Source organism: Perognathus longimembris, chromosome 15, assembly GCF_023159225.1.
Source record: "Perognathus longimembris pacificus isolate PPM17 chromosome 15, ASM2315922v1, whole genome shotgun sequence".
NCBI classification, from domain to species: domain Eukaryota; kingdom Metazoa; phylum Chordata; class Mammalia; order Rodentia; family Heteromyidae; genus Perognathus; species Perognathus longimembris.
Window position 1 is genome coordinate 55,526,583 of NC_063175.1, and position 13,342 is coordinate 55,539,924.

Sequence of the window (13,342 nt, forward strand, 5' to 3'; positions counted from 1 at the left end):
TGTATTTATATAAAATTTACAAGTAGCAAGCATATGGCACAAAGAAATGAGAGAGTAACAGTGGTATTTTGAGAATGCATGCGTTTGTACAATGTGTCTGACAAAGAGGATATTTCCCCAACTCAATTATCCAGTATTGACATGCAGGATATTTTCTCAAACTGTCATATTGCTAAGTGCTTAATCAAAGACATTTCACTGTAGAGGAGGAATGGTAAAATACCTGATTTCAAAAAATGAAAAAAAAAAAAAGAACTTATTCTGAAACTCGGTATCTTCCTTTTTCATTAAAAACGAACAAAAAAGGAACGAAGGGTCTATAAGGAAGACCAAAGAAGTGAGATTTGTTTTTGTTTTTTTGTTATTGCAGTATAGTGATGTGACCCACACCTTTTCACTCTGTTTCATCATAAAGCATTAGGTGAGTATAGTCCATAAAACCTCTAGCTGGTGTCTTGCAGGATCCACGCGGTCAGTTTTCATGGTAGCAGGTTCGGAATCACCCAAGAACGCCCACTATTACTAAGCAGTCCGTAGCATGAAAACAACGCATGGGTAACACGAGGTTCATCCAAAATCGTGTGGTGGTTTGTGTTTCTCTCACAGATCACATGATGTACAATTATAGAACAAAGACATAAACAACAGAGGAACAAAAGTAAAACTGACAATAGAAAATAAAACTCGAGAGAGTCTTAATCAGGAACTCATTTCTTCTTCAAGTTTCCAGTAAACCTCCCAATGTATTTAAAAACTAAGGAGCACTTGGTGGCCAGCAACCAAATTACGAAATGACATGTCATTTTCAACGGGGGTGTCTCGCCGGAGGAATAACAAAGGTCTGTAATTCTTAAGTTTGAATAAAGGCAGTGGAATGAATTTAGAAATGTGTCCACTTTTCACAATTCACTATAGAATTTTCTTTCCACAGTCCCCATGTGTGTACAAAGAGTTCTTTCTGAAAGTAAAGCACAGTTAAAACATTTTCTCCCAATGAAAAATGCATGCCAAGACATCAGTTTATCAAGGTACTTTGGACCAGGGCAAAGGACTCAATCTAATTCAAGAGTAGAAGCTGATAGGCTCCAAGGGTTTGGAAACGATTAGCTGTCTAGGAAACTTAATTGGAGATCAATGAGGCTAATGCAAACACAGACTGAATTGGGGAAAATGAAGCCACTTCACTATGCAGAGACAAAGAGGGTTGACACAGACCACGGACCTAGGATTCCTCTCTCTCATTCACAGACTTTCACATTTTCTCTGAGAAAATCCAATATGGCATGCTGCATGTAAGCTACTTACTCATGTAGAAAAAGTAAGACTACGACCATTTCATAAATACCATCCGACAGTGACTTTTGAATGGATCTCGCCAAATTATGTCATTACTAGTTTAGAATCTCCATCTTAGTTCTATTCAGAATGAATGCTCCATTTCTTTTTCTACTTTGTAAACACTGAGTTGTCGTTTTTTTTTTTTACAGTGCTTCTTTGAAGACAAGTCATTAGGTTCAGTGTCTTTACTTTCAAGGAGGCAATGTTTAGCTTATGAAGTCAGCATATGTGTGAATGGCATTAAAGAACAATGCTGAATGGTACGAACATAAACATCTTTGCTACTATTTCTCCTAAAATCATCCCCCATCACAACTGGATACACTGCATGTCTAAGAATGAAGCAAAGTGCACATGTATCTCAAGAAATATTGAAACATCTCTCAGTCCCTGTGGAACTACAAGACAATCTCAACAGAACCACACAGAATGGAGGGCAGGGAGGGGCAGGCGCCAGGGGTGTTTGCTTACCTTGTTTTCTTTTTAGACCCTAGTGGTGTTGTATTCAGATTCGTGTTTGCTTAGAGACCCAATGAGGCAGAACCTGGAATATTATGGCTATTTCATTCAACAAAGTAATATTTGCACACAATAGACATATACATAAACACATTTACTTAAATGAACTCATAGCTGAAATTCATAAAAGTGTGGAAATAGATGCTTGCTATCTGCATGCAAAATCAATAAGATCAACCCAAATGCTGGAGATTCTGAGAACGTATGGAGAAAAAAACCTGTTAACGGACAAAGGAAACTTAATAGAAGCAAGCATGCCAAACAGAGCATTAAAAGTGACTGGATGCTGGAGTTTTAAATTATTTTTTTTTAAGTTTAACTTTTCAGTGCCCAAATTTTACTCATGGCTGATAACACAGCATATATTATTTAGTATGCATGTAAAAATAAATAATAAGCAAATAAAATATGTACTTCTAGAATATTACCTGTATTTAAAGGTAAATGCAGGATTCAACATACCACACAACTATGTGCGATTATGTGGTATGTGGAAGGAAATTATTTTCATTCTCAGGCCCCAAATGGATGTGATATATTGAGAAACACGATACTTCTTCTTTAAAATTACTCAACACGATGAGATAGCCATCTTGAGAAGGCAGTTGTTTCCAAATGTCATTTTTTAAATCTTAAAATACATAAATACAGATGATAGAATGATTTATGACCATTTGGAAAGGAGCAAGTTGGCAGTATCACCTGTAGCACAAAGTGCCATCGTTGTTCTTAGATGAGCTATGTGTTTAGGGATGGAAACCAAGTTTCTCTGGTGTGTGCAAAGTTTCTCTGCGTGTGTGTTACACGTTGGATTGTGGGATTGTGCTAGGAGAGTAGAGAAGGCACTAGACATGGAAAAAGAAGAGGAAAGGCGTTGTGACAGAGGGTTCAACCATCCACAGAGGGCAAGGGAAATGAGGAGAAAGAAGAAGCAGGAGCAGGAGGAGGAGGAGGAAGAAGAAAAGGAAGGGAGGAGGAGGAGGAGGAGCAAAGGCTAGTGATCCATGCTTGGCAAGGCTTTGAGTCTTTAAGAGATAGCTGTCATCAAAAACTCTAGGGATACTGACCGCTGGACGGCTTTGTCGTGTCGGGACAGCCTGTGGCTGGTGGTGGGCACCTCCTCGATCTCGTCCACGTCGCAGGTGTCGGCGGGGTCCTGGGAGTAGTTGTGTTTCATGACAAGGATGTTTCTCCTGTTGACGGGCGGGAGGAGGGGCTTGGTGGGCTGTGCGGGCATCTCCGTCAGGATGGAAGCCTCTCTTGTGCTGAGGTTGCTGCGGCTGCCTTTAGCGCTGGACAGCTGGGATCCACAGTGATGGTCGTGCATGCATTTGGAAGATGACCTCCGCAGTTTGTGGTAATTTTCAAAGTCATCCGCTCCATCTGCAAAGTCCGCGGTTGCTCCTGTCCCCCTCAGGGTGCATAGCTCATAGTGAGGAGGCTCAAACACCTCCTGGAAAACGGTCTGCTCAAAGTCTGACTTCCTTTGGACGTATTTTTTACGAGGCTGTTTGATCTGGACAATGACAGAAATGATAATAAGGATGATCACAATGCAGGAAGTCACGCCAATGACAGTCCCACTGGTGTTGGTGAGCTGGTCCAGCAGGCTGGTTTTCCTCTTTTCTGTAGGTAGGAGAGTGAAGACAACAGACAGACAAAACAAAACGAGAAACAACCCACCACGCATTAATATCATGGTCACAAGGCACGTGGAAAACTTTTAACTAGGCTGAGCAGGAAGGTTCGCAGGCTTAAGGGAACATACGGAAATAGTTCAAAAGAAATGAAGGTGCTCTGTTTTCCCAAGGGCCCTAGCTTCTACTTCTAAAATAGTTATCCTAGTGCTCAGAACCCATGCTATAAATAAGTATATGTGTGTAAAATGTATGAGTATGAACATACATATGTATGCATGCATACATATGACAAAGAGGTTTTTGAGGATCTACAGCGTGACAATTAAGAATGAACTGGACATTCTGTAAGTGGTAAATTACTGTCTTCTCTCAGATATAAGAAAATGTTGACTCCCCATTCATTAGGACAGGATTATACCGTGCCCTGTTCCTGCGCAATTCGATAATGACGACGTGGCAGTGTGTGAAAGGGTGATGTAATGTCACACAATGTTATTGTGTCAACAGTGTTCCAGACACCAGAAAGCTCATTCAGCTGGAATTCAAGATGGTCATTCGGGAACGGGGGTTGAGGGTCTGAATGGACTCTTCTTACCCAAATTAAGTGGCCAAAAATGGCAACAAAAAAAAAAAAAAGAAAAAAAGAAAAAGTATTGAGATGTACACCACCTTAATTCTAGTCTGATGAAACTCTGGTAAGTGTTGTGTTGGGATATAGCAGAGGTTTATTTAGGAAAGAATGGCTGCTAGACTCTTTGAAGAACAGACTGGCTCCCCTCGGCTGATCAGTGGCCCGCAGTGAGGCCAGAGAAGACCGTACAGACTCCTTAACACAGGTGCAGAGAGAGAACACTTCTTCCGTCTAAAGAAAAAGCATGCATCGAATCAGCGTAGACTCAGAAAAACGCAGCGAGCAACCAAATACACCAGCGCAGAAGGAGGAGGGGAGAGGCGGCGGCGAAAACACTTTGGAGAGCACAATCTGAAAACTTCCAGAAGTCAGGGAGAAAACTCAGCCCCAAGTTCAGCGCGTGCCAAGTGGGCTGAGTGAGAAGGCCCCCACGCTCTCCTCTCTGAAAGGATTTTAGAAACAGATACCATTCGGAAATGCGCATACGCGAGTGACCACGGTGAAACCTCTTCCTACAAGACTGACAAGGAAGTAAAAGGAACACCAGCAAGGTGGATCACGCTATGGAGGGCCAGGCACCGGGGGGCGTGGAGCGGGCCAAGAGAGGGCAGGATGAAGAGCAGTGCGGCTGAAGCACTCTGAATGCAGGTGTGCATCGAGAACGGTGAAACCCGTCGAGATGATTTTAAGAACAGAGGGAAAGGAATGAGGGAGGGCGATGGATGTCGATAGAGAAATGGAACCATAAAATTCCCTCGCACAACTAATATACGCGAATGTAAAAAAGCCCTCCAGAAGACAGATGCAGACCTCACAATCACCACTGGGTAAAGCCACTCCTGACACAGGAAGGACCTTCATTAGATAACTACCGGATGTACTGTCAGTAGAGGAAGAAGACAGCCAGGTAACCTGTTTAAGTGGTGTAAGCGAATGCAACGCAACAATAAAACCCATAGGACCGCACCCTAACACTCAGGGAGGCAGAAATCACCGTGGGCCCAAGCCCCCACACTCCTGTAAAAGACAGACCACCGCCCAGCAACAAATAAATGCGGGCCGAAATCCCAGTATCAAGTGAAAATCGATGGAAACCGAAATTACGACAGAGTTCAATAAACAAAAGTAAAGAAGCCACTGCTAAAAGTTCGTCTTTAATAAAAGACTGAAAGAAGCCCCATCCATGGCTGGCAACGAGTAGCCTGCGACAGTTACGTATCTGCGTGAAAAAATTAAATAGATTTTAAATAAAATAACTACAGCCGATGAAGGCAACTGTAAATCAATGCACAGATGCAAATTTCTTCTGCATTCCCCACTTAGTTTTGAGCGTGTGATATTATGAAATTGACTACTGAGGTGTCACAGAACTGTGATGCATGGGTAACACACAAGTGAGGTTCATGGTAGCTGAGGTTCATGGCTAGAGGCAAGAACGGGGAGTAAGGAAAACCCCCCAGAAACATCATGAAAAAATAGCCTTGGAACCAAGTATGGCAATGCGGACTTGCTGTCTGGTCTCTCAACGTGTTTAAAAGACTCAAAATCATATCAAATGAAGGTATAACACACCAAGATGTAACACTGAGAGATAGCATAAGAAATTGGAAGAGACAATGCAGCTATATAAGAAGAATATTTCTATTTCTCTATGTAATTGTTCATATAAATATAAAATACATCCTGGGAAGTCAAGGTGAATGGAAGGCGAGTGGGGAAAAAACCACTGGAAAAAAAATGAAGATGTTAAAGTAGAATCTATCCATCCATGGCAAACAAGAATAAAGGATGCCAAAGGAAAAACGAGACATAAAAATAATGGTGGAAATGAGGTGAGCTGCCTCCATAACAGTATTAAATACCGACACACAGCGAGGCGGCTAGGAGACTACGTAAGAAGCGCGTTCTAAACCGACGCTGTCCGGAGGCAAAGCCTTGACGTGGGAAGCACCGGAAGGCATCGGGGACAGGCTGCTGTTTGCAAGGCCGGGATCTGAGCGGCTGATTTCCAACCAAGTCCTTTAAGAACCCAAATTGGACTAAGGTCTGCATCCGCATCTGGTGATGAAAGGGTTCAGGAAGATAGAAGGAGGGCTTCATAGAAACATGGAACACTGGCACAGATGTCGCCTACACTGAAGAGAGAAGCAGATGGAAACGAGCTACTTGAGAGTGTCCCACCCTCTTTGCAGCCATGTGTGAAAGACGCTGGGCCACGGCACTGTGCACCTGCCTGTCCGCACCGTGTGACCCTGCACCCCAGGAACAAGGCCACGTCCTGCCTTGAACCCAAGCCAAGCCAGGAAGCGCTCGTGGCCAGCTCTGCGCTCCCACTCCTGAAAGGGGCCTGGAGGGGGGGGGTGAGGGGGGGGCCTCGAGCCTTCTCCCCCGCTGAGGAGGAGAGCAGGGCCGAAGTGGGGGGGGGACCCGGGCAGAGCGCTGGGAAGCACAACCTCCTTGCACACCTCCTGTCCCTAGCGAGTGTTCCCCAGGTCCGGTGGAGACGGCTGCAGGGAGCATGCAGCCGGTGACGATGGGAGAGAGACGGCCCTGCGAGCCCCCCACCCGTGCCCCCCAAGGCCATGCGCGCCGATTCTCACGGGGGTCCACGCGCCACAGTGGGCCAGGCAGGGCGCATGGACAGGAGCGCAGGGCGGAGGGAACTGCTTAGGAGCTGGTGGGGGGGGGTGTGCACGAGAGCCACGGCCCGGAGCCTTCCTTGCACGCTCAGGGGGGCTGCACACGCGCCGGGGGCGGGCGGGTGATTACCTTTACAGTGGTTTTCATCCCACGGATACACACAGTTCTGGAGGCCGTTGCACACCAGCGTGTTGTTGATGCACATGTTGCTGTGACAGAAGAAGGTGTTGCCTTCGCAAGGAGCTGAAACCCAGAACAAGACAGACAGCGTTGTGGCTCGGGCTCTGCGGGGAAACCGCTCCGGCCGCAGAGGGGAGTCGAGGCACAGAGATCCCAGGGAGCACGGGCCGCGGAGCTGAGCGCAGCGGGGTCGGCCGTGGGGGCTGCTTCCCGCGTGGCGGGCCCCCGACGGGTGAGAACCCACCCCACGCAATCCTTCGCCTCAGCCGTGCGGCATTTTGCTTCTCCGTTGCCATGTTCACTTAGCCAAAAACGCACGTGCTGGTGGAAACGTAGACCGCAGATATAAAGCACGCTTTGCACTAAAATGCGGCAGGCACACACCTTGTTGGGCTGTGTCAAAAACACTTAATTGGAACATTGGAGTCATTCTGAAGTATGGATGCCGAGCATGACTGGAAATAAAACACGCAAAAGTATATACCCGTACAAACTCATGAGCGTGCGCGCGCGCGCACACACACACACAACACACACACAGACACAGACACACACACACACACACACACACACACCACAGAAATCCAGAGCAAATGGAAAAAAAAAAAAGCCTAGATGGCTTAGGAAAATGTCATTGCTATCTAGCCGATTTGGACTGATACAACCAGCCTTCTTTAGATGTGTTCTCTACCGTGTAGCGAGCACGCACAATGACCGACGGACAAGCTACATCATACGTGACTTAGTGGGAGTTAAAAAGTGAAGCACTTCCAGGAAGGCACAAAGTCTAGCAAGATAAATGTGACACCATGTGGGAGTAAACTTGATTTCCTTATCAGGAAAATGACATTCATTTTCTCACAACACACCTATTTATATACATACATGCATACATACATGTATATATACGCACACGTACATATATATGTGCATATATATCACTTGTCTCTTGATAGAAGTATTGTGGATTACATCTCACAGAAATGTTTTAATGCTAACTTCTGTTTTTATCCTAATCACTGCACTGAACTCATAAAATGTAATTTTTGGTATTTAGGTATTTCAGAGACCCTTTTTTCAGAGAGACTTACTAGACTACTATAAGAGACGTAATCATGTTCATTATTCAATTGAAAATGATTATATTAATGGGTCAACCTTGTCCACAGCCTGCCATCCCAATGATTTCTTGTCATTTTTCAAAACCAGATGCTGTCTTTGAGCCTATTTGTTCACTGCCTTCGCTGTTATTCCAGGTGATCAGAACAAAACTTCCCTAGGCAACGTGATGCACGTGGCACTGCACAAGAAAGTCATTTGGGACACACAGCAGGGAAGCCCTGCTCAGCAGAACAAGGTGAGGGTAGAGCACACTCGAGCAAGGCGGTCCCCCGACTCTCTCCAGCCTCTGTCACTACACTCGGTTGCTCCTTTGGCCATTTTTCACTCCAAGTACTTTCGTGAGGCCGTAAAACACCAAGAAGTCCATTCGAAAAGAAATGCGGAGACTATGCGTTGGTCATTTTGAAAAGTGTCACGCTGAACACTTTATTGGCTTAATGATTTGTGCAGAGTAAACGGTTACCATGTAAAATTTAATGATCTATTATTGTGAAAATCTGCTTTTCGGTAGGGAACTAAATTTGAACCTCTGTAGCCAGCCATCATGGCTTTGGCAGAACCGACATGGTCGGTTAAGCAGATGATGAATGCTGTCAAGTTCGTACACAGCGTATCAAGGAGTTTTCGGCAGACAGACTGCACTGGCTGCGAAATGCTCTGGTGGAAAACATTACTCAATAAATTGCTGCAGTTGTGAAAATATACTTAGCCACCAAGAAAGGAATGTTCCAAAAGGGCGCAAATAACGTTTCTTGACCACCCGTGATATTTTATACATATAATTAGTAAATAGTATGGTTTACTCTTAAATTTTTAAACATATAAAGAAAACTGGGAGTGAGAGCCAATACCCATGGATATGGTTCCACCATTTACTAATTATGAATGCTCAGACTATCAGCTGGTATCAATTATTGCTTGTTAGCGGTAAGGCAGGGATGCCAATAAATTTGATCCATGATTGGCTTCTCATTATTAAAACGTTATGCACATGTGCATACTAATTTTTAATTGTCTAGATTATGCTTCCAAATTTTTCTCCTCTTTTTTGCCTGATTCTTGAGAGTATTTGAGCAAGTGGCAAACACACACACACACACATACACACACACACCTCAACAAATGCAAGTAAAAAGTTTTGTGGCTTAACACAGATCTGCTGCACGCCACACAGCGTGGTCAGAAGCAATTTTTGTTCGGGAGATTTCTGATTAGTGTATGTCTGATCATTTCTCTCATACGTTCCAATATGCAACAGGCCATCAGATATACCCGTTTCCCCCATGTTGAAGAACGAAATGTTGACAGTCTGTCCACCAAATCAAGCCAGCCTTCTTAGCTTTCCCTGGAACCCAGGCACACTCTACAAAGAAGCTTAACAAAAGCATCAACGCTTTATGAGGCAGGAAGTTATATTGTTTGTTTTCTGAAACTGTCTGGGTTTTGTGAACACTGGAAATCTCAGAGATATTGTGCAGCAAAAAAAACCCGTCCAGGGCTGGGAATATGGCCAAGTGGTAGAGTGCTTGCCTTGCATACATGAAGCCCTGGGTTCAATCCCCAGCACCACATATATAGAAAAATCCAGAAGTGGCGCTGTGGCTCAAGTTGGCAGAGTGCTAGCCTTGAGCAAAAAGAAGCCAGGGACAGTGCTTAGGTCCTGAGTTCAAGCCCCAGGACTGGTATTAAAAAAAATCTGTTCATGCATGCATTTTTAATTCAAATAACCTTAATTCTACTTGCATATCACCTTATAGACAAGGTAAAACCAGCAACAACAACAACAAAAACCCTGGAAAACATCGTCCTAGTGTTAAAAAAAAATCATTATAGGGATAAAAACATCTCCATCCTCAAGGTAATATAGAGTATTGGGGAGTTTATGATGGAAATCTTTATTCAAAATGAGGAAATATGGGCTGGGGATATGGCCTAGTGGCAAGAGTGCTTGCCTCATATACATGAGGCCCTGGGTTCAATTCCTCAGCACCACATATATAGAAAACTGCCAGAAGTGGCGCTGTGGCTCAAGTGACAGAGTGCTAGCCTTGAGCAAAAAGAAGCCAGGGACAGTGCTCAGGCCATGAATCCAAGCCCCAGGACTGGCCAAAAAAAAAAAAAAAAAAAGAAAGAAAATGAGGAAATATGGGATTAAAATTAAAATTATTAAAAACATATCACTATGGAAATTTTTACAGAAAATACAGAAGCCAAAATAGAAGCAATGGGCATTTATCCAACTTACAGGTTAATATATGCTTTTGATAATTTTCAGTGTATTTTCAGGCATAAGTACAAGTATATATACATCACATATAATGATTCTTGATCAGGGAACTACCATAAATTTTCATGAAAAGAAAACCAAGTGTTCATAAAAAGTTCAATTTTCTATTTCATAATTTTTAAACCAAGTTATAATTTTGTATAACCTCTGTACTTTGTCATGTTTAAAATAGTTAATGAATTAAAACTCTATTTTCCTAAATATTGCCTTGACTTATTACACTTTGGGATTGTTTTTAAAAATTCAGCTATTTTCACTCTGACCAGAAGGTGGCAGCATCCACCAGATTTCATTGAAACACACTGAGGTTTGATTAAACGCACTAATTATAAACCATGTCCATACCTACATTCTACCAACTTTTTAAACACATTAGTAGGAGACGACAAAATAATTCTGAGTGTATTTTATTTATGGAAGAGAGGACAAAAGAAAGACGAATAGCCACAAGCCGTGGTAGCATAATGTCAAAGATGTTGACTATGGATTTACTGTATTTTTCAGGGTTTCATATCTTGAAAACCCAGTTTTTATTCTCTGATTAAGAGACTTCAAATTCATAATAGCTCGTTTAGTGCTTCAAACACTATAATGCATTCTAGTGGGACCTTTCTTTAACAACATATCCAGAAATTCATTAATTAAAATTGAAGGGGAATGTCAGATTTCTCTCTGAAGCACTGATATTTCAGACATTTGGGTGTGTGGTGAAAAATAAATGTATCCCTGGTGTATAAATTCAAAATCCAGGCCCTCACCACACGCACCAGAGAATCTGCAAATAGGGAGAAGTTGGGTACGATGTTCTTAAGACATCAGTAATCTCACGTCCCTGTCTACCCGCATTCCTAACACACAGGGCCTCTACTTCTGGCTTCCATCCAGTTCTTTTCTGTTAACTCCTAGGAGCTGAGACGTCTCCCATTTCCCCACAACCCTGTGCTTGTTCATGTGAGAACAGCCACAGGCTTACCCTCACACAAGCCCTCCCTCCATACCCCAACTCCCCCCCCCCCCCCCCCCCCCCCCCCCCCGCCATAGAGCTACACTCACTCCTATGTGTCCCTACTTCTGCTTTGTAATGATAATTCCCCATCATTTCCTCTGCTTTGAATGGAAAGGCTCAGCCAGAGAAGGAGGAAATTGCTCAGGGTACTTTCGCATCTTCCTCCTTTATTTCTCGGGTTTACCTTTGATCAGCCTGCAGATAGTGATTTATTAAAGCTTTCTGATCTTCAAGATGTTCTGGGGCCGACTCTGCGGCTCTCTTTGGTTTGAGAAATGAAAACAAGGCTTTGCGTGGATGTCCGTGCAGATGTTAACACCTATCCGTATTCCACAGTCAGGTCCTGACTTCGGACTGCATTGGGGAGCACTGTGGGGCTATGGTTCAAGAAGCATGGATCCCCGTCTAGGTGTCTGCTGTCATCCTTCCGTCTTCTCAGACCCCACAGTTGGCTCCTGTTCAGTTCGGTAGTCCTTTCTCCATTCCCTCCTCATCTGCTTCCTGGGTGACCTCTGCTGGACGCTGACCCCAGGCCTTTATCTTGGGCTCATCCTCTGCCCGGACCGCTTCCGGATAACCCGTCTTCCCACGAACACCCAAATTCCTGTAGCTTAAGAGAACTGGATGGGGAGCCCGACAGATGGGCAGCCCTCAGCCGCCTGGGCAACTTTCTTCCCTCCGCACCACGTGCAAATGTCCACGGAGGGGCTGTGTACCGTGGCTGCTGCCACCGGAGTGGAGGGGTCGGGAAGTAGAAATGAGGCCTCGTTTCACTCTGCGAGCACTCCACGTCTTTCCCACTCCACAGGACACTCAGGACGCAGGGAGTTCGAGTCCCAGCTGCGGTACCCCAGGCCCTGTGGGTCAGATGTGGTGCTCCCAGGGTGTCTGACTTCCAGTCTTCCCCACTGGGGCCCAGCCCCAGCCCCTGTGGTTCATTTTGGTTTTGATTTTGCTTTCCACAGGATTTGACCCTTTTTCCTGGATAAACAATCCATTGAAGATGGATGTGTGTGTGTGTGTGTGTGTGTTTTCTTTTTAATTTGAGAAACTGGATCTTTAAAGATTGATACAGATGATGGAGTTGTACACAGTGGTTACAATTCCCTAGGTCAGGTTTTGAGTACCATGATTCTTGGTCAATGTCATCTCTTCCTTCATTCTCCATTTTCCCCTGCCTAACCTTACCATTGAGTTACTGGATTTAAAGATACATCGCTGGCCGCCTACTGTCATTGTGATTGTGACCCTCTAATGGCAGATAAAGAAATGTGACAAATATAAAATATATCTGGGTGCCGGTGCTTGATACCTGTAATCATAGGTACTCGGGAAGTTGAGATCTGAGGATTTCAGTGACCAGGCAAGAAAGTCCATGACATTCTTATCTCCAGTGAGACACCAAATACAAACCACCAAAGTGGAGCTATGGCTCAAGCGGTAGAGTCCTGACTTTGAGCACAAAAGCTCAGGGACAGAACCTAGGCCCTTAGTTCAAACCCCAGGACTGCACAGATACACAAATAAATATTGAGCCATGTACAAGAAATACTTTTTTTTCCCAAAATAAATGGAAAAACTTCTTCAACAGCATATTTTAAGCAAAAAATGGCCCCAAAACTATGCAATTAGAAGAAATGACATCTTAGTTGAAAAATGATGACCAAATAGAGGCCAAGCATAGATTTTTTTTTCATCTTCTCTTCCTGTCCTTTATCATCTTCATATTTGTTTTGAAAAATCAATAACTGTCTCCAAAACTTTCTGTTGCAATGTGACTAAGTTATCCATCAAAAAATAAAAATAAAAAGAAACCTTCAACATCATCAAAGAAAGACTTATCTTCATCTTTGTTCTAATATAGGAGATTCTGCTTACAAAACTGCAAATAGCAGATTCTTCCTCAATGTTGGGCCCAAACTGCCTATTTGCATTGCTCTAAATAATAATAGATATGGAAAGACAAAAGCAGTTTCATC

The 13,342-nt window shown here is 43.8% G+C and overlaps 1 protein-coding gene across 4 annotated transcripts in view; it reads right to left on the bottom strand.

Annotated features, from left to right (window-relative positions):
• Positions 1–594: 594 nt before the first annotated feature.
• The window catches only part of Neto1 (neuropilin and tolloid like 1), an 85,212-nt gene continuing 72,464 nt past the window's right edge, over positions 595–13,342 (bottom strand). For 3 of the 4 annotated variants that reach the window (XM_048363161.1, XM_048363158.1, XM_048363159.1), the window contains 4 exons: positions 6,898–7,011; positions 2,925–3,483; positions 1,810–1,882; positions 595–958 (listed from right to left, as the gene is read on the bottom strand). In XM_048363161.1, coding sequence (XP_048219118.1) covers positions 1,822–1,882; positions 2,925–3,483; positions 6,898–7,011 — 734 coding nt within the window. In that variant the 3' untranslated portion in view covers positions 595–958; positions 1,810–1,821. Of the gene's footprint in view, positions 959–1,809; positions 1,883–2,924; positions 3,484–6,897; positions 7,012–13,342 lie in introns of those variants that run through there. The other variant, XM_048363162.1, reaches the window with a different exon arrangement.